General features: G+C 29.7%; 1 protein-coding gene across 1 annotated transcript in view; it reads left to right on the forward strand.

Moving 5' to 3' along the window:
* Positions 1–20,975, forward strand: part of LOC129962148 (opsin, ultraviolet-sensitive-like) — an 85,735-nt gene extending 64,760 nt beyond the window's left edge. The window contains exons 3-4 of the mRNA XM_056075886.1: positions 15,971–16,101; positions 19,894–20,975. Of these exons, the coding sequence (XP_055931861.1) occupies positions 15,971–16,101; positions 19,894–20,975 (1,213 nt within the window). The remainder of the gene's footprint in view (positions 1–15,970; positions 16,102–19,893) is intronic.
* The last annotated feature ends 951 nt before the right edge of the window (positions 20,976–21,926 follow it).

Here is a 21,926-nt window from a genome sequence, read left to right on the forward strand (position 1 = left end):
AATTCAATATTCACAAAATTGCAGACAAAACTCCCAGATGCCTAAACAATCTAATTTCAGTAGTTCCTCAAAAATTAATGCTAAACAACATTTTTTCCCACAACAAAGGTTAATATCGTGTTGCCGGTCCTTTATAATATATAAAATATAATTTGTTTAAATTTTACTGGTAGCGTTTTAGAATTACTTTGAAAAACATTTTTGTGATCTTAATTTTGGACATGAGTGTATATATATATATATATATATATATATATATATATATATATATATATATATATATATATATATATATATATATATATATATATATATATATATATATATATATATATATATATATATATATATATATATTCTCTTTTCGTTTACATTTCTATACCTTTTTTAGCTATTTTTTATTTTTACTGGCCTCTTATTTTTACTTGTACTACTTCGGAACCAGCTCTGTTATTGGAATAATACATCTATGTCATCGATGTATTGTCTTGCAGCTGTGTCATCATGTATGTGACCAGCAGTGCAATTGTTTTGGGATAGCTTAAACGTTAGCGGTACCCGAATTTGTGCTGAAGCGCGTACGGGGTTCTTGATAGGGGTGCATCGAAAATTTGTTTTAAGTTCTGAGAATGTATTTTTTAATTTCATTTGCTCATTCTTGGACAAAAATAAATAATTGGAAGTTTTTTTTATAAAATCAAAATATCGAACGAAAGGAAATATGGAAAATGAAGTAAAAGTTCTCTTAATCGTTTTAATTCCGCAAATCAAAAACAAAATGGATCGCATATACTCCTAATAATTATATTTATGAACAAATACATTTTATTTATCCTTATCTAAGCTTGAAATACATAAATATGCTTACATTCATTTAGGTTTAATGAGTTTTTCCTCGATATTCAATGTTTTTGCTTTTATTCTTGCAATTTCAATACTAAACTAATCTAAAATATTTTCCATATGTAGTTTGACATTCGCAGCTGGATTCTAAATTTTCGTGGCAAAATTTCATGTAGAGTATCGGAATTAATCAAGCACAAATATTTTTTTTAACTTCGTTGCAACATAATTTACGATGTGAGCTTTAATTATTAAATGAGAACGATGACCTTAAATAATTTCTCAGAGTCTCACTAGATGTCTCTATGAATGCGTGTAATTAGAAAAGATAAACGAAAAAAAAATAATTTAACTTCCTCACTTTTTCAAAACATATTTCAAAGTGACTCATTCAACGGAATATCATATTTTTATTTTTAAGTGAATGATATTTATGGGATGAAAATGGAATACTTTTCCTATTATGGAAGAGATAAATTAATATTATGGAAGGAACTTTAATATTAAAAGGTATGTGACACGTTCTGGTTGAACTTTTTGAAAAATGTTCGAAAATATTTATATTTTTGAATATTTGAATGAAAAATTTGAAAAAAAAACATTTATAAAATCAAAATGTATTATTTAAATTGCAAAAAATTCTTAAAAAATTTTTTAAAAAAGCGGTTTTTTTTTGTACTAAAAACAGTTATAAAAAAAATCTAGTTTAGATATTTATCAAATAATTTACTTCTAAAACTTCACAAATAGCTTAAGAAAAACATTATCTAGTTCCTGAACTAAACCTGTATTTCTATCTAACACCTGTATTTCTATCTATTCTTTAAATATTGAGGTTCGACTGATAAATAATACGAATTTTTTTTTCACATTGTGAAGCATTTAATCAACTATAAAATATTTCTAATTCAATAGATTACTTATTCTCTAGCTCAGGAACTGTAAAACATATTAAAAAATTATTATACTAAAATTGAACAAAAAATAAAGATTAGATTTTAATTTATGAGATTTTTCGTAAGAAAATTATATTAAAGATTAGAGTTTGAGAAAATAACACCTTAAGTGTAAAATTACATTAAAAGTCCAAAATTACAAATACAAATACAAAAATCGTTTTAACTTCACAAATAAATAAACTTAGAAACAAAATTATAACAGTTTTATAAAGAAACCTAATCAAGCATTAAGAAATATTAAATAAAAAAATGTAGTCATCTACCTTAAATAATCGACGTAATCCTAGTCGCACAAGAGTCACCATAATTTGTGTTACGTGGCAGTAAAGCTGACAGATTATCGATCAAAGTATCAAATTGTCGTACTGAATATTTTGCATTTAAGGAAATTTTCTAATGGCAGTGGCGAATTTATCCATTTTGTGGACACAGGTCACGCATGCTAGAAGAATTCTAAATTTAATAGCTGGTAAATTAAAGGGCAGATTTTAACATGTTTACAACTTAATCAACATGTTAATTATTTTAGCTTAGTTTCAGCTTTTAATAACTCCATGACGCTATATATACTCTTAATTGATTTTTTTCATATATTTATCATGGAAAAAAATAATTAATGTAACAAAATCCTTGAAAAATAATTATTGTTACTGGTTACCTTAAATATAAATAAAAACATTTAATTATTTAGATTATAAGGAAATAATATACTTCCTACAAAGAAGTAAAATTATTATTTTACTTTTTTTTAATTTGTAAATCTAATAAAATAATAATTTTCCTCCCATTAAAATTATTATTTCATAGGATCTGTTAAGTGGAATATATTAGAACCAATTAAATAAATAATTAATATTTCAATAAGTTATAAATAATTAATTAATTATTCTTACATTTATTTAATATTTATTTTAATTATTCAGTATTGATACCCTCTACAGTCCTAATATTTTATAAATTAACAAATTTGTATTTTTTATAAATTACTTTATTTGGCACCTCCTGTGCCTCTCCTCGGTTCCAAAAAAATATAAATAATTAATATAAAAGTTTAAAAATTATATAAAAGTTATATATTATAAAAGATTTAATATGAAAATTTTTATATATTGTTTATATTGAAAGTAACTTCAACAAAACATTTTTGATTCATACTTTGAAAACATTATCCTATAAACAAGCTAAAAATTCCCATTTTGGAAACTTTATCCAATAAAAACGCTGAAAATTCACACTGTGGAAACATTGTCCAATGAACAAAAGGTCCTTAAAACTTTCTGCTTATCTGTAAATCTATCTGCTGCCATGACTCAAAAAAATCTTTTCAGATCACAATAATTGTACGCTTTGATTGTAAATAAAGCATGAGTTTAAGTTTTTAATTTATTTAATTTATTTTTTTTTATCAAATAATGCAAATTTTTTTGGATTATTAGGTACATAATTCGCTTATTTTCAATTAAATTTGAGATTAGTACAAATGCTTTTCGCGTGATAAAAATAGTGTTAAGCCTAATACCAAAGTGACTATATTTGAATACAAATATTGAAAATTTTCAATTTTTATTAAATAACAATTTTTTGTAGTATCTTATTGTTATTATTTCTTTATTTATTGTTTTGTAAGTTTTTATCTATAGATATATTTATTCATTAATTTTGAAATTCCGGTTATTTATACATTGTAATTCCGACAAAAAATGAATTCCATGTTTCCATTTAATTCGATTTCTTAATCCATTTAAAATTGTAGCTTCAGAATCTGGAGCTATTAAAAACGTAACCAATGTAATTCGACGCTGAAGTAACAAAGATTTTGCGATTCAATGCAGCTTAATGAAATGAATGAATGCACCTAATAATTTAAAATTGTAGCTTCAGAATCTGGAACTATTAAAAATGTAACCAATGTAATTTCAGGCTGAAGTAACAAAGATTTTGCTATTCAATGCAGCTTAATGAAATGAATGAATGCAGCTAATGATTTAAAATTGTAGCTTCAGAATCTGGAACTATTAAAAATGTAACCAATGTAATTAGACGCTGAAGTAACAAAGATTTTGCTATTCAATGCAGCTTAATGAAATGAATGAATGCAGCTAATGATTTAAAATTGTAGCTTCAGAATCTGGAACTATTAAAAATGTAACCAATGTAATTTCAGGCTGAAGTAACAAAGATTTTGCTATTCAATGCAGCTTAATGAAATGAATGAATGCAGCTAATGATTTAAAATTGTAGCTTCAGAATCTGGAACTATTAAAAATGTAACCAATGTAATTTCAGGCTGAAGTAACAAAGATTTTGCTATTCAATGCAGCTTAATGAAATGAATGAATGCAGCTAATGATTTAAAATTGTAGCTTCAGAATCTGGAACTATTAAAAATGTAACCAATGTAATTAGACGCTGAAGTAACAAAGATTTTGCTATTCAATGCAGCTTAATGAAATGAATGAATGCAGCTAATGATTTAAAATTGTAGCTTCAGAATCTGGAATTATTAAAAATGTAACCAATGTAATTTCATGCTGAAGTAACAAAGATTTTGCTATTCAATGCAGCTTAATGAAATGAATGAATGCAGCTAATGATTTAAAATTGTAGCTTCAGAATCTGGAACTATTAAAAATGTAACCAATGTAATTAGACGCTGAAGTAACAAAGATTTTGCTATTCAATGCAGCTTAATGAAATGAATGAATGCAGCTAATGATTTAAAATTGTAGCTTCAGAATCTGGAACTATTAAAAATGTAACCAATGTAATTTCAGGCTGAAGTAACAAAGATTTTGCTATTCAATGCAGCTTAATGAAATGAATGGATGCAGCTAATGATTTAAAATTGTAGCTTCAGAATCTGGAACTATTAAAAATGTAACCAATGTAATTTCAGGCTGAAGTAACAAAGATTTTTCTATTCAATGCAGCTTAATGAAATGAATGAATGCAGCTAATAATTTAAAATTGTAGCTTCAGAATCTGGAACTATTAAAAATGTAACCAATGTAATTTCAGGCTGAAGTAACAAAGATTTTTCTATTCAATGCAGCTTAATGAAATGAATGAATGCAGCTAATAATTTAAAATTGTAGCTTCAGAATCTGGAACTATTAAAAATGTAACCAATGTAATTTCAGGCTGAAGTAACAAAGATTTTGCTATTCAATGCAGCTTAATGAAATGAATGAATGCAGCTAATAATTTAAAATTATAGCTTCAGAATCTGGAACTATTAAAAATGTAACCAATGTAATTTCAGGCTGAAGTAACAAAGATTTTGCTATTCAATGCAGCTTAATGAAATGAATGAATGCAGCTAATAATTTAAAATTGTAGCTTCAGAATCTGGAACTATTAAAAATGTAACCAATGTAATTTCAGGCTGAAGTAACAAAGATTTTGCTATTCAATGCAGCTTAATGAAATGAATGAATGCAGCTAATGATTTAAAATTGTAGCTTCAGAATCTGGAATTATTAAAAATGTAACCAATGTAATTTCATGCTGAAGTAACAAAGATTTTGCTATTCAATGCAGCTTAATGAAATGAATGAATGCAGCTAATGATTTAAAATTGTAGCTTCAGAATCTGGAACTATTAAAAATGTAACCAATGTAATTAGACGCTGAAGTAACAAAGATTTTGCTATTCAATGCAGCTTAATGAAATGAATGAATGCAGCTAATGATTTAAAATTGTAGCTTCAGAATCTGGAACTATTAAAAATGTAACCAATGTAATTAGACGCTGAAGTAACAAAGATTTTGCTATTCAATGCAGCTTAATGAAATGAATGAATGCAGCTAATGATTTAAAATTGTAGCTTCAGAATCTGGAACTATTAAAAATGTAACCAATGTAATTTCAGGCTGAAGTAACAAAGATTTTGCTATTCAATGCAGCTTAATGAAATGAATGAATGCAGCTAATGATTTAAAATTGTAGCTTCAGAATCTGGAACTATTAAAAATGTAACCAATGTAATTTCAGGCTGAAGTAACAAAGATTTTTCTATTCAATGCAGCTTAATGAAATGAATGAATGCAGCTAATAATTTAAAATTGTAGCTTCAGAATCTGGAACTATTAAAAATGTAACCAATGTAATTTCAGGCTGAAGTAACAAAGATTTTTCTATTCAATGCAGCTTAATGAAATGAATGAATGCAGCTAATAATTTAAAATTGTAGCTTCAGAATCTGGAACTATTAAAAATGTAACCAATGTAATTTCAGGCTGAAGTAACAAAGATTTTGCTATTCAATGCAGCTTAATGAAATGAATGAATGCAGCTAATAATTTAAAATTATAGCTTCAGAATCTGGAACTATTAAAAATGTAACCAATGTAATTTCAGGCTGAAGTAACAAAGATTTTGCTATTCAATGCAGCTTAATGAAATGAATGAATGCAGCTAATAATTTAAAATTGTAGCTTCAGAATCTGGAACTATTAAAAATGTAACCAATGTAATTTCAGGCTGAAGTAACAAAGATTTTGCTATTCAATGCAGCTTAATGAAATGAATGAATGCAGCTAATAATTTAAAATTATAGCTTCAGAATCTGGAACTATTAAAAATGTAACCAATGTAATTTCAGGCTGAAGTAACAAAGATTTTGCTATTCAATGCAGCTTAATGAAATGAATGAATGCAGCTAATGATTTAAAATTGTAGCTTCAGAATCTGGAACTATTAAAAATGTAACCAATGTAATTTCAGGCTGAAGTAACAAGGATTTTGCTATTCAATGCAGCTTAATGAAATGAATGAATGCAGCTAATGATTTAAAATTGTAGCTTCAGAATCTGGAACTATTAAAAATGTAACCAATGTAATTTCAGGCTGAAGTAACAAAGATTTTGCTATTCAATGCAGCTTAATGAAATGAATGAATGCAGCTAATGATTTAAAATTGTAGCTTCAGAATCTGGAACTATTAAAAATGTAACCAATGTAATTAGACGCTGAAGTAACAAAGATTTTGCTATTCAATGCAGCTTAATGAAATGAATGAATGCAGCTACTGATTTAAAATTGTAGCTTCAGAATCTGGAACTATTAAAAATGTAACCAATGTAATTTCAGGCTGAAGTAACAAAGATTTTGCTATTCAATGCAGCTTAATGAAATGAATGAATGCAGCTAATGATTTAAAATTGTAGCTTCAGAATCTGGAACTATTAAAAATGTAACCAATGTAATTTCAGGCTGAAGTAACAAAGATTTTGCTATTCAATGCAGCTTAATGAAATGAATGAATGCAGCTAATGATTTAAAATTGTAGCTTCAGAATCTGGAACTATTAAAAATGTAACCAATGTAATTTCAGGCTGAAGTAACAAAGATTTTTCTATTCAATGCAGCTTAATGAAATGAATGAATGCAGCTAATAATTTAAAATTGTAGCTTCAGAATCTGGAACTATTAAAAATGTAACCAATGTAATTTCAGGCTGAAGTAACAAAGATTTTTCTATTCAATGCAGCTTAATGAAATGAATGAATGCAGCTAATAATTTAAAATTGTAGCTTCAGAATCTGGAACTATTAAAAATGTAACCAATGTAATTTCAGGCTGAAGTAACAAAGATTTTGCTATTCAATGCAGCTTAATGAAATGAATGAATGCAGCTAATGATTTAAAATTGTAGCTTCAGAATCTGGAACTATTAAAAATGTAACCAATGTAATTTCAGGCTGAAGTAACAAGGATTTTGCTATTCAATGCAGCTTAATGAAATGAATGAATGCAGCTAATGATTTAAAATTGTAGCTTCAGAATCTGGAACTATTAAAAATGTAACCAATGTAATTTCAGGCTGAAGTAACAAAGATTTTGCTATTCAATGCAGCTTAATGAAATGAATGAATGCAGCTAATGATTTAAAATTGTAGCTTCAGAATCTGGAACTATTAAAAATGTAACCAATGTAATTAGACGCTGAAGTAACAAAGATTTTGCTATTCAATGCAGCTTAATGAAATGAATGAATGCAGCTAATGATTTAAAATTGTAGCTTCAGAATCTGGAACTATTAAAAATGTAACCAATGTAATTTCAGGCTGAAGTAACAAAGATTTTGCTATTCAATGCAGCTTAATGAAATGAATGAATGCAGCTAATGATTTAAAATTGTAGCTTCAGAATCTGGAACTATTAAAAATGTAACCAATGTAATTAGACGCTGAAGTAACAAAGATTTTGCTATTCAATGCAGCTTAATGAAATGAATGAATGCAGCTAATGATTTAAAATTGTAGCTTCAGAATCTGGAATTATTAAAAATGTAACCAATGTAATTTCATGCTGAAGTAACAAAGATTTTGCTATTCAATGCAGCTTAATGAAATGAATGAATGCAGCTAATGATTTAAAATTGTAGCTTCAGAATCTGGAACTATTAAAAATGTAACCAATGTAATTTCAGGCTGAAGTAACAAAGATTTTTCTATTCAATGCAGCTTAATGAAATGAATGAATGCAGCTAATAATTTAAAATTGTAGCTTCAGAATCTGGAACTATTAAAAATGTAACCAATGTAATTTCAGGCTGAAGTAACAAAGATTTTTCTATTCAATGCAGCTTAATGAAATGAATGAATGCAGCTAATAATTTAAAATTGTAGCTTCAGAATCTGGAACTATTAAAAATGTAACCAATGTAATTTCAGGCTGAAGTAACAAAGATTTTGCTATTCAATGCAGCTTAATGAAATGAATGAATGCAGCTAATAATTTAAAATTGTAGCTTCAGAATCTGGAATTATTAAAAATGTAACCAATGTAATTTCAGGCTGAAGTAACAAAGATTTTGCTATTCAATGCAGCTTAATGAAATGAATGAATGCAGCTAATAATTTAAAATTATAGCTTCAGAATCTGGAACTATTAAAAATGTTACCAATGTAATTTCAGGCTGAAGTAACAAAGATTTTGCTATTCAATGCAGCTTAATGAAATGAATGAATGCAGCTAATAATTTAAAATTGTAGCTTCAGAATCTGGAACTATTAAAAATGTAACCAATGTAATTTCAGGCTGAAGTAACAAAGATTTTGCTATTCAATGCAGCTTAATGAAATGAATGAATGCAGCTAATAATTTAAAATTGTAGCTTCAGAATCTGGAACTATTAAAAATGTAACCAATGTAATTTCAGGCTGAAGTAACAAAGATTTTGCTATTCAATGCAGCTTAATAAAAACTTCTGGAATAAATTTTTCAAATATTTGGGTTTCCGAGGTTATTTCAAATATTCCGAGCCATACTGAGAATTTCGAAAACAGAATAGGCTTATATCTATTTTCAGAACGTCAAAACAACATTGGAAACTTCAATTTCTAACGTCTTCGATTTTCCAAGTATCAGAAAAATTGCATTTCTTTACGGCACAAGTAATATTTTTTTGTGCATCGCTGAGATGGGTATCTTTCTATTTATAGTACTTTATAACACTCTCAAGGGATGCTACTTTAAACTGAATAAAACAATGGTTTTCAAAGAGTTGTATTTTTGTATTGAAAATATTTCATTTTGAATTCATAAAAATTAAATTTGATGTAAGAGAAATTAATCAAAAAATTAATTTCTTTTAAAAGAAAAATAATTTGCAATATTTTATAATAATAATATGTGCAGTAATTTTTAATAAATAATTTGAAACTGAATAAAACAGTGGTTTTCAAAGAGCTGTATTTTTGTATTGAAAATATTTCATTTTGAATTCATAAAAATTAAATTTGATGTAAAAGAAATTAATCAAAAAATTAATTTCTTTTAAAAGAAAAATAATTTGCAATATTTTATAATAATAAAATTTGCAGTAATTTTTAATAAATAATTTAAAACTGAATAAAATACCGGTTTACCAAAAAGTTTTATTTTTGTATTGAAAATATTTCAATTTAAATTCATAAAAATTAAATTGGATGTAAAAAATTTTCAAAAAAATAATAATTTACAATAATTTCAATATCTATACACATTTATACTTAATTCTGACTGCAAATGTATAAATTGTGTACAATTGTAATTCTGTCAAGATTTTATAATATATATTTATTTAATTTTACTTATTTATATTAATTTCCATCATTCTTATTTCATTTTATTTTTAAGTGCTTTATTTTATTTAAGAAAAATCATTACGTATTTTTAATGAAAATTTTTTCTATCAATTTAGAGATATTTGATGAATTATTTCTGGTTTATATAAAAGCAGCAATTCTGTTTTTTATATCTAATCCTTTTATACCGAGTATTTTAAACTCATTTTATTTGACACATGAATACAGAATGCAGTCCGGAGATTTATTTTTACGTAAATCCGACTGAGTATTGCCTTTTCTTCGAAACTGATATATCATTAAACTCCTTGTTTTATGGGTGTGCCCGCCTTAAATAATTACGATAGACAATTATTTTTACCCTATTCTATTATCTTAGAGATAACATGACTTCATAATGTCTGCAGTTGTAAGTTCAGATTATGTACATATTTGACCAGTTGATGAAAGATTTTATTGTTTCTGAGACTAGAGGAAAGTTTTAAAGCGGTGAATTTGGATTTTAATGTAATTAGATAGGCTCTCGGAATATGTTAAAGTGCAATGTATTTTGGTCATTCAATATATGCAATAATTGTAAAAACAAAAATTTTTTTAAGGATTAAATCTTGTTAATTTTTTTATTTAACATAAAACTGAACACACGGAGAATTTATTTTAAATGTAGAAAAAATCAATTACAAATAATCGAAATTTATTAATGTCTCAGCCAATCCATGGTCACATGTCACTTCTCCTTATCATCATAAATATTCCTAATTTCTTAAAGTGTGTTTGCATAAGTACCATTTGTTCTAGGACGTACTGTTCTATCTCACTGTTCCTTCTAAATGCATTATAGATTTTGAAAAATGGCTTCTTTCTGTCAATTCAAATATTAATACTCTAGTTGTTTGTAAAAAGTGTGAAAATTTTATCGTATCCCTAATCCAAACAATGACATGACGGTAGCAGGCTCGGCGAAAATGACATTTCGAATAAACACAAGTGAATAATTTTGAAGATCATTGAAATTGAAATGCTTTTGCTTGCAGTTTTATCAAGTGAGTTTTTACTTATTGATAAAATAAAATGTATCTGTTGGGGAAGTTTTTGTAGCTAAAAAGGATTTTATCGCGTCATCAAAAGAGAATTTTCCGCCAAGCTATTCATTTGCCGTAAAAAATCAGATGCGTTGTTTATCACAAATTCAAGATAAGTCAACAGTTTTTACTTTTTCTTTTTTTAAAAAAAATTTTTGACTCTTCTGTCCACATTAATTTGTTTAGCAAAACATTTTTCAAATTAATGTATTCTTAATTTTGTCGAAGATTTCATAATATATTGATAACAGAATCTGAACATTTTCATCTAAAGAAGCGACGAAAATTTTGTTGTAGTTTGGAAATAACGTCTCTATTATAACTATTAGAAAGTAATTCGGTTTTTTAGTATTTGAGTATTAACTGTATCCAAGCGATTAATCAAAAAAGATCTCACTCTAATAAACTCTTCTGTGAATAATGTTTGCCCCTAGTATGCGGTTGATAATACATTTTTTTTTTTTTTTTTACTGTTTTGTGAAGCTTAGAATTCTCAAATTCTCGTGTGTGGGACTCGAAAAATAAAAATCTGAGCTCTCTTGGCGTCCACTGCCTTGCCCAATGTTTACAGTTTTATGCGTGGTGGGAAGGAAAATAACATCAATATTATCACTATTAGAAAGTAATTCGGTTTTCTAGTGTTTGTGTATTAACGGCAACCCAGCGATTAATCGCCAGTAATCTCAATCCAATAAACTCTTCTGCGAATAATGTCTGCTCCTTGTGTACAGTTAATAATACACAGGTATCTTTTTATTTACTGCACTGTGAAGCATAGAATTCTCAAATTCTCGTGTGTGGGACTCCAAAAATAAAATTCTGAGCTCTCTTGGCGTCCACTGCCTTGCCCAATGTTTACAATTTTATGCGTGGTGGGAAGGAAAATAACATCAATATTATAACTATTAGAAAGTAATTCGGTTTTCTAGTGTTTGTGTATTAACGGCATCCCAGCGATTAATCGCCAGTAATCTCACTCCAATAAACTCTTCTGCGAATAATGTTTGCTCCTTGTGTACAGTTAATAATACACAGGTATCTTTTTATTTACTGCACTGTAAAGCATAGAATTCTCAAATTCTCGTGTGTGGAACTCCAAAAATAAAATTCTGAGCTCTCTTGGCGTCCACTGCCTTGCCCAAGCTTTACAGTTTTATGCGTGGTGGGAAGGAAAATAACATCAATATTATAACTATTAGAAAGTAATTCGGTTTTCTAGTGTTTGTGTATTAACGGCAACCCAGCGATTAATCGCCAGTAATCTCAATCCAATAAACTCTTCTGCGAATAATGTCTGCTCCTTGTGTACAGTTAATAATACACAGGTATCTTTTTATTTACTGCACTGTGAAGCATAGAATTCTCAAATTCTCCTGTGTGGAACTCCAAAAATAAAATTCTGAGCTCTCTTGGCGTCCACTGCCTTGCCCAATGTTTACAATTTTATGCGTGGTGGGAAGGAAAATAACATCAATATTATAACTATTAGAAAGTAATTCGGTTTTCTAGTGTTTGTGTATTAACGGCAACCCAGCGATTAATCGCCAGTAATCTCAATCCAATAAACTCTTCTGCGAATAATGTCTGCTCCTTGTGTACAGTTAATAATACACAGGTATCTTTTTATTTACTGCACTGTGAAGCATAGAATTCTCAAATTCTAGTGAGTGGGACTCCAAAAATAAAATTCTGAGCTCTCTTGACGTCTACTGCCTTGCCCAATGTTTACAATTTTATGCGTGGTGGGAAGGAAAATAACATCAATATTATCACTATTAGAAAGTAATTCGGTTTTCTAGTGTTTGTGTATTAACGGCATCCCAGCGATTAATCGCCAGTAATCTCACTCCAATAAACTCTTCTGCGAATAATGTTTGCTCCTTGTGTACAGTTAATAATACACAGGTATCTTTTTATTTACTGCACTGTAAAGCATAGAATTCTCAAATTCTCGCGTGTCGAACTTAAAAAATAAAATTCTGAGCTCTCTTGGCGTCCACTGCCTTGCCCAAGCTTTACAGTTTTATGCGTGGTGGGAAGGAAAATAACATCAATATTATAACTATTAGAAAGTAATTCGGTTTTCTAGTGTTTGTGTATTAACGGCAACCCAGCGATTAATCGCCAGTAATCTCAATCCAATAAACTCTTCTGCGAATAATGTCTGCTCCTTGTGTACAGTTAATAATACACAGGTATCTTTTTATTTACTGCACTGTAAAGCATAGAATTCTCAAATTCTCGTGTGTGGAACTCCAAAAATAAAATTCTGAGCTCTCTTGGCGTCCACTGCCTTGCCCAAGCTTTACAGTTTTATGCGTGGTGGGGAAGAAAACAACATCCATATTATAAGTATTGGAAAGTAATTCGGTTTTCTAGTGTTTGTGTATTAACGGCATCCCAGCGATTAATCGCCAGTAATCTCACTCCAATAAACTCTTCTGCGAATAATGTTTGCTCCTTGTGTACAGTGAATAATACACATGTATCTTTTTATTTACTGCACTGTGAAGCATAGAATTCTCAAATTCTCGTGTGTGGGACTCCAAAAATAAAATTCTGAGCTCTCTTGACGTCCTCTGCCTTGCCCAAGGTTCACAATTTTATAAGTGGTTTGGAGGAATATAACGTCAATTTTATCTCTCATTTTACATAATTTTTTTTCAAAAGATGCTTGAATAAAACAAATTTGCACCAGAGATGAAATGGAATGCCCCTTCAAGTTATAAAAATGTATATCATTTGTACGTTTATTAATAAATGGCGGGGAAATCATTCTTTATTCTCTTTAATTTATTGCTAATTTCAGCATGTGAGTTTAAAAGGTCAATCACTCCTGAATGTTATAATCTTAACTGTGTTGCATAATGGATAATCACTTAAAATCAAGGTTCGTTGGAGAACAATAATTTATTTACAACAGAAATCTGATTACAAGAGTCAGAGTCTATTCTGGAAACCTAGAAAAATATATAATCCTACTCTCAGAATTGAATTCTGTTCTAATTTATTACTGTCAAAGAATTTTCTCTCTAGTAATAAAGTATTCAAGTTAGATCAGATCTTTTTTTAATTTAAATATTGCCTTCTACGAATTTTCTGTCTGATACTCTAGCGTAATACTACTGTGTGAAATGAGATTTTTTATCTTTTCGCTTCACTCTTACTCCTCTTGAATTTTCTATCCAGTAAACTAATGACGATGTAATTATTTCTTCTCAAAACTTGGAGTTCTTTTCAAAGAATTTTTTTCTCCTGTAATACTTAAAGGTAATTAGTTTTTTTTTTAAATTTGATTTCACTTTCTATTCTTGTGAGTTGTCTTTCTAGTAGTGTTATGCATAAATGACACTAATTTATTATTTAATCCAACACATTAAATTTAGCGTTCGTATTTTATAAATGATATTTCATCGATTATTACAAAATAACGGTTCTTTTTAAGTTTGATTTAGTAATATTAACATCTAATTTTTAAGCAACACTTGGGCTATTTTGGGACGCACCTCGTCATTTTAAACCGCAGTCAGATTACTAGGACGGACAACACCTGAGCTGGCACTACCATCTCCAAACTTCCATGCTACACCGGCAGGTGGGGGTTTGATCCCGGTAGATTTAATGTGTACCGGACCCGCTTACACAACAGTTCTTCGATGAAATCGGATCCCGAGCCTGAAACCTTACCACCAGGTCACTGCGATCCTATTTCCTTTTAAGAGAATTTTTAACAAAAATAGTTTTACTGATCGGTAATCTGGCGGAAAACTTTACGAAATCTATTTGTGTGTGTGTGTGTGTGTGTGTGTGTGTGTGTGTGTGTGTGTGTGTGTGTGTGTGTGTGTGTGTGTGTGTGTGTGTGTGTGTGTGTGTGTGTGTGTGTGTGTGTGTAATGATATTTTAATATCTAATTTAATCCAAATTAATTTCCAAAGCTTTATCTTACTTTAGCCTATAATGATTTCATTCTCTTATTTCCTGGTCCAATTCCATGTACTATTTAATTAATTCAACTGAAGCTTTGTAAAAATGATGAGCCACATGCCAAGTGAAAATGATCCCTCCGTTGCTCTTGTAAAACATCAACACTTGTATTGAATTGACACGTGGCGGAAATCTCATGTTATATAAGACGAGCCTTGTCCGCATCTCTGCTTGTAAATAATTATACCTTCCCGGGATGAATTAAAATGAATTAAATGAATATATATATATATATATATATATATATATATATCTATATATATATATATATATATATATATATATATATATATATATATATATATATATATATATATATATATATATATATATATATAATACTGTAAATGAACCAACCAAAAATTCCTGTGATAATTATCTTTTTCTGACTGAACAACGATGATAGCCAAACACAGCATAGGTATCGTTCTCGTCATCTGACCGAGATTCAAAATCAGGAGGTTCGTCCCAAAATAGCCCTAGAGTTGCTTTTAAATATAATTAAACTAAACCTATAATATCACAGTTATTTATCTATGATGCTGCACCCAAATATCTCGGAAAAATTCCAAACTGACATCTGATAGGAACTTAACAATATATTTCCCTTTCGAACATGCCCAGTCATCAAAATTATTGAGCAATCTAATAATATATAAAAAGGATTTTCCAATAGATGCTGGAAAACACATTAGCATTACAAGTGAAATATATTAAACCTTATGGGCCTGTTCTACGTTTGGTATTTGATTCATCCAAATCCTGTCGATACTGCTACGTTCAGTGGTGGCGGGGTGGTCGGCTGTACGCAACAAGAAGAAGGTATTTGATTCATATAAAAAAAATTTTTGACACTTTTTATGCATTTCATTTTTTCTTTTCAAAGACCAGGAAACAAATCGAACAGTGATTTTTTCCCCTTCTTTCTATATCTATAAAGCGTTGGCTTGTATTTCTTTTTTATATTTTATTTAGGTCTAATTTATTCTCAGTGTATTTCTTCATTCTAATGTGCGACTTCTCTTTCAGAACCAGAAGACTCCGGAAGCCCTCCAACTACTTAGTTATTAACCTTGCAGTCACAGACGTCATAATGCTGCACAAAATTGCAATATTTATCTACAATAGTTTCGCAGGCGGGCCAGCTGCTGGACCACACTGTAAGTGATTAATCACCTCCAGCTGATTTACATTCTCTTAAGTTAAATGAATTAACAAGAGTTGAAATTTAACCCTGATGTACTGTTTGGGTCTACTTTACCGAAAACTTTTTTGACCTGCTGGTGTAAAAATAAAACAATATGAAGTTTTTTATAGATATTTTGGGATTTTATTAATGAGATACTATTTTAATTCCCTGAGAGGTGTTTTCTTTTACTCAAATTTCTGTAATTGTTTTCAAATTGTGTCAATGCATCGTTCGAATCAATTATACAATACTATTCTCTCTTAACTATATGTAAAATATTGCACTATAAACTAATAAATCAACTGGAAATGGAGATAATAAATTCCTGTAATACATTCACTTTAATAATGAAATAATTTGTCACCAAAAAAAACCCCAAAGATTATTTTTCTGCAGTTCGGAATTTTTTTAGAAAAAATCCTAGAAATTCAGCCAACAAATTTTTTTATCATTCTGCAATACAAGAACAGATAGCGTTTTAATATCAGGCGAGCAGTATATGTGAAATAAGCGATCTAAAAATGGAATTAAAATATAGTAAGTAATTAAACTTCATTAGTTCTAAAGTTACTTATTTTTATTTTTAAAGAACCAGAATCAAAAATAGAAAAAAAAATGAAGCCATACTTAGTTATAAGATATCTAACAAATGAACTTGGTGTGTACGTTCGGTGTCGCTGTAGTCTGATGGTAAGGTCACGCCTCGGGAACTGGGGTGTCCCAGGTTCGAAACCCGAATCCACCACAAAGCCGTCGTGTAAGTGGGTCGGGTGCACTTAAGTCCGTCAGATTTCCACACCACACCAGCGAGAGGACTTTTTACCCCGAAGGATGCATGTTTCTTTCGTGGAATCAGGTCTCGAATCTGAAACCTTATCCCCAGGTTACCATGGCTCCAACTAATCATTGCATAGCTTATTTTTTTAAAAATTATAACATTAATAAAAATTGTATGAAAATTATATTATAAGTAATATAAAAACTGTATGAATATATATTTCATATATATGAATATAAGAGTATATATATATATATAAGAAATATATATGAAACCTATATAAAAACTATAATAAATAAAAACTTTAAAAAAGACATTTTAAATTTTTATTTATTATTTATTATTCATTTCTTACTATCAGCTTGTTGAGAATACTGGTGATGTTTAATTAAAGTAAAATCCCCTATACATTATTTAATGCTCAATACTTCAATCCCCTTTACTTCGCCAATAAAACATTTCACGTATTAAATTTGATAGATATTAAGCAATGCAGTTTTAGTGACCTTACACATATTCAGTGACAGATTTCTAATAGGCAAATTAGATAGTAAAAAGGCTTGCAAACAATTTTATTAAAAAAGGCTATTATTACCCTTGAAATCATTATCTTTACAAAGAAAATAAATTCTGTGAAATGTTTAGACTACAATGCATTTACATTAATTAGTTAAATCATTATAAGGAAATTTGAAATTAATTGCTTTTTTTATTAAAAAATATTGCAATATCAATTATTTATTTCAATAATTATTTTACAATAAAGTAATAAATTTTGAAGTTGAAGTTTATTTTTTTATGATCTGTTATAGTAATTGAATGCTTTTATTTGTAAATTATAATGTCGATTAAATTTTCCATAATATATATTTATTAAAAAATAAAAATGTATTTTCTTTATAAATTACTAAAATGAAAATAATTAAGCTAAAATAAACCTTAAGGTTACATTATGATTGTTAAAATAACCTTAACACTATTTTAACTTCATTTTAAGTTTTGGAAAAAAATTGAAGGCTATTAAAACAATTGAATACGTTGGATAATTTAACACGCAGGTGTTATCGTTTGACAAAAATCATTACACCTTTAGTGGATTTGTGGGAATATGGTACAGATTTTTGCTTTGTTTTGCCCGAATCTTCATGCTGCATAGTTCCTTTTTTTGTTGTTGTTGTTGATATTTAATAAATCTTTGATCTTTCTCTATTACGTACGTCAATAATCCCATGCATTCTTGATGAATTTGGCCTTCCTGCATGCTTATTGTCTTCTAGAAAATCTCATCTGTACAAAAAAAGGTCTCTGCTATGAGAAAACATTAGATTAACTAGCTTTTCCAATTTTTCTATGAATTTTAATTACAGTTCATTGTTATGTCTTGAAAACCCACGAAGGAAAAAACTTTACTTTTTTAAGAATAGGAATGTCCATATCATTTGAGATAATGAACAAATGCGTTGACTTTTCGCCGTGCGTCAGCTATAGTTCAGATGTATTATGCATGGGCGAAACATAGATGGCGCCACTGTTGACTGAAATTCAGCAGTAGACTTAAAAATTCTTGACACATTGTGTATAATTACATAACCTCACTAATTCATTTGAAAATATATACATTAATAAAACATTTAGATCATTATTGATTTCCAACTCTACATAGTTTACCTTTTTTCAGAAATGTAAATCATTAACTTTTTTTTTTATAAATGAACAGAAATTCAAACTCAAATTTTTAATTTTATACTGGGTGATTCCAAATTCTTGGTACAAATTTTCAGGATTCGTGCTGAACACCTGTAGCAATCATTTATTTTATAGAAACTGTATGGGGGCAAATGGTGAGGTGAGACCTCAAACACATAAGATAAGAGTTGAAAAAAATCGATGTTTTTATTGATGCAGTTTTTACAATAACTGTTCAAAATTGTGTTCAAACATAGTAAATAAGAGACGAAAGGAAAGAGAAATGCCGTTAATGGAAAGAAAAGTTACTGAAAAATGGACTGATAATTGTAAACGAGTCCTTTAGCCTCTCCGATATGCATTTATCCAGCTTCGATTACTTTTTATATGTACGGCTGAGAGGTCTTGTTTATGAGGAACCATCAGTTTTTACAATAACTGTTCAAAATTGTGCACAAATATAGTAAATAAGAGATGAAAGGAAAGAGAAATGTCGTTAATGGAAAGAAAAGTTGCTGAAAAATGGACTGAGAATTGTAAACGAGTCCTTTAGCCTCTCCGATATGTATTTATCCAGCCTCGATTACTTTTTATATGCATGGCTGAGAGGTCTTGTTTATGAGACGCAATCTGACTCAGATGAGGATTCCGTTGCTGGAATATCCGTAAACGCTGCTCGTGTACCTAGGAACAACTGAATCTCTGAATATGCACACAAATCGCTTCACCGACACCCGTCAAGCATGTGGCGAACATAATTTTGAACGATTATTGTAAACACTGTTGTTATTTCTTATGGCATTTTAACAAGCTCTCAGATGCAGTTGACGTAAGTTGTGCAGTAGCTTCTGAGAGTAAAGGCCCCTGAGCACTCGAGGGCAGAAGTCTGACTTCTAGCTCTTATGAAGATGACACTCACACAATAGCTTGCACAACCCCTTTTTATAGGGGGTTCTTTCACACACCTCACAGATAGAACACATGTAAAGAACAACCAGGACTCGTATCCAGGACTCTCAGATCAAGGAGAAGACGCGCTAACCCTATGCCAGGATTCCAGCACGGGTTACAACACACTGCACTCGTCAACAACGTTGTCAATAAAAACATCTTTTTTTATTGACAACTTTTTTTCGTCTCTTCTGTGTTTGAAGCCTCAATAAAATCATTTGAGTCCTTACATTCTCACACAATAAAGGATTGCAGCAGTGTCCTGCACCAATCCTTAAAATTTGCAGCATGAATTCATGTTGATATCTTACCTGTGGTTAACATGGAGACTTTTTTTTCTTTTTACAGGGTGCACCTATTATGGCCTAATAGGAGGCCTCTCTGGGACTTCAGCGATTATGACTATTGCTATGATGGCGTTGGAGAGATTTATCTGTGTGTCTCGACCTCTCGATCCAGCCAGCAGAATGACGAAACATCGAGCCCTGTTAATAGTCGCCGGCATATGGGTTTACTCTGGGACATTTAGTTTCATGCCACTGTTTGGCATAAACGCCTATGTCCCCGAAGGCTTCCTAACTAGCTGCAGCTTTGACTACCTCACTGAGGAAATAGAGAGTCAAATTTTTGTGTATTCTTTCTTCGTCGCAGCTTGGTGCATTCCGATGGTTATCGTATGTCGATGCTACATCGGGATTGTGAAGAGCGTTTGGGACAACCAGAAGATGTTTATGAGCCACTCGCAGAACTTCGGCGGCCACGACAGGAACGTCGAAAATCAAAGAAGACTGGAGATCAAGCTGGCGAAGATATCCTTCGCATTGATTTCATTGTGGACAATCAGCTGGACTCCCTATGCAGTTGTTGCCCTGCTCGGACTGTCGCGGTACAAGTATGTACTGACACCATTCTCTTCAATGATTCCAGCGCTGTTTTGTAAAATGGCATCAGTTCTCGATCCGTTTGTTTATGGATTATCCAATCGCCAGTTCAAAGCTGAGTTGATCCGAAAATTGCTGATGTTGTGCAAATCTAGAAAATTTCAGGGTCAACAGAGAATCCCTTCATTCATCCGGAGAGCGATGTCTGTGAAATCTCAAGGGCGCACTATTTCTGATGAACCAGCTGAGGCCTCTTTTTCTGACCCACCCCAAGAAATAGAGTTTAATGCCACTTTCGTGCACTCAGTAGAAACCAGAGAAGAGGACCTCAATCCACCTGCTGAGGAACAGGATAACAGTAGTATTCCTCTGAGAACTTTTCACACAAATTACAGAACAATGAGCAGTACTGCTGAAGTGGATGACACCGATCCAGAATTGAATAATAACGTTGAATTAAAGAGCGTGCATTTTATAAACATTCCACAAGTCTACATAGTGAAAGTAGATAATGACATTATCAAAATAAACACCAGAAGGTCATTTTAAATTAGCCTGCCATTATATCATTTCGTCACTAAACGAGTGAGTTTTGTTAGGAAGCCATCAGATTCTCAATTTTCTATGCTTGAAGGATTTAAACGGTGTAATAAGGCAGTATCACGCACAAAAAAGTGCATAATAACACTTTTTTTTTTTTTTTTGCTTTTAACTATGGATCACTGCTGTAAAGATTTTTTTTAATTATCAAAAAATTACTGTATTGAGTAGTTTGATTTGTAAACTAGTGAAAGTTTACAAAACAAATGAAAAGTACTACTCTTTGTTTTTATAATTAATTACATAAGACAATTTTTAAGTATGTATCAAAATATTGCACACTATTTAATTATTCCTTTTCAAATTAAGATTTATTGTCTGTATATGGAAAATCTTGCTTATGTGAGACTGTCAGAGATTTAAATGAATTAATTTACAGGAATCATCAAGGACAAGCAAAATATCTTCTATAGATCTGTTGTTGTAAGATTGCTATGCTGACAGAGCCCGATTCGAATACTCTGTGGTAAAACACTTGGGGGTATAATCTAATTATTAAAGATTCTGTTATATAAAAGCGATTTTATCGTATATGGAATTACAAGATTAAATTAATGATGAGCTTAAAAAATAATACAAATATTTAAAAATTATTATATCTTACCGAATAAAAATCATTTTCACATTTTTTCCCCTTTTTATGATATTTCTGAAATGGAAAGTCCCGGATGAAATCCCGAATGAAATTAATTAAGTTGTAATATTTTGGTATAAAAATTTACATTTAATTTTATATAAACTATATTTTTTACTAAGAACAGAAAAAATATATTATATATGTATACATATTTAGGCTGCTGTATTTTTGCGATTTCTAGAAAATTAATGTATGCATTAAATTGTTAGATATGTATATAACAATAAATATACTATATAACAATAAAATGAAAAGCAGAAACG

This window comes from Argiope bruennichi, chromosome 2 (genome assembly GCF_947563725.1).
Source record: "Argiope bruennichi chromosome 2, qqArgBrue1.1, whole genome shotgun sequence".
Lineage (NCBI taxonomy): Eukaryota > Metazoa > Arthropoda > Arachnida > Araneae > Araneidae > Argiope > Argiope bruennichi.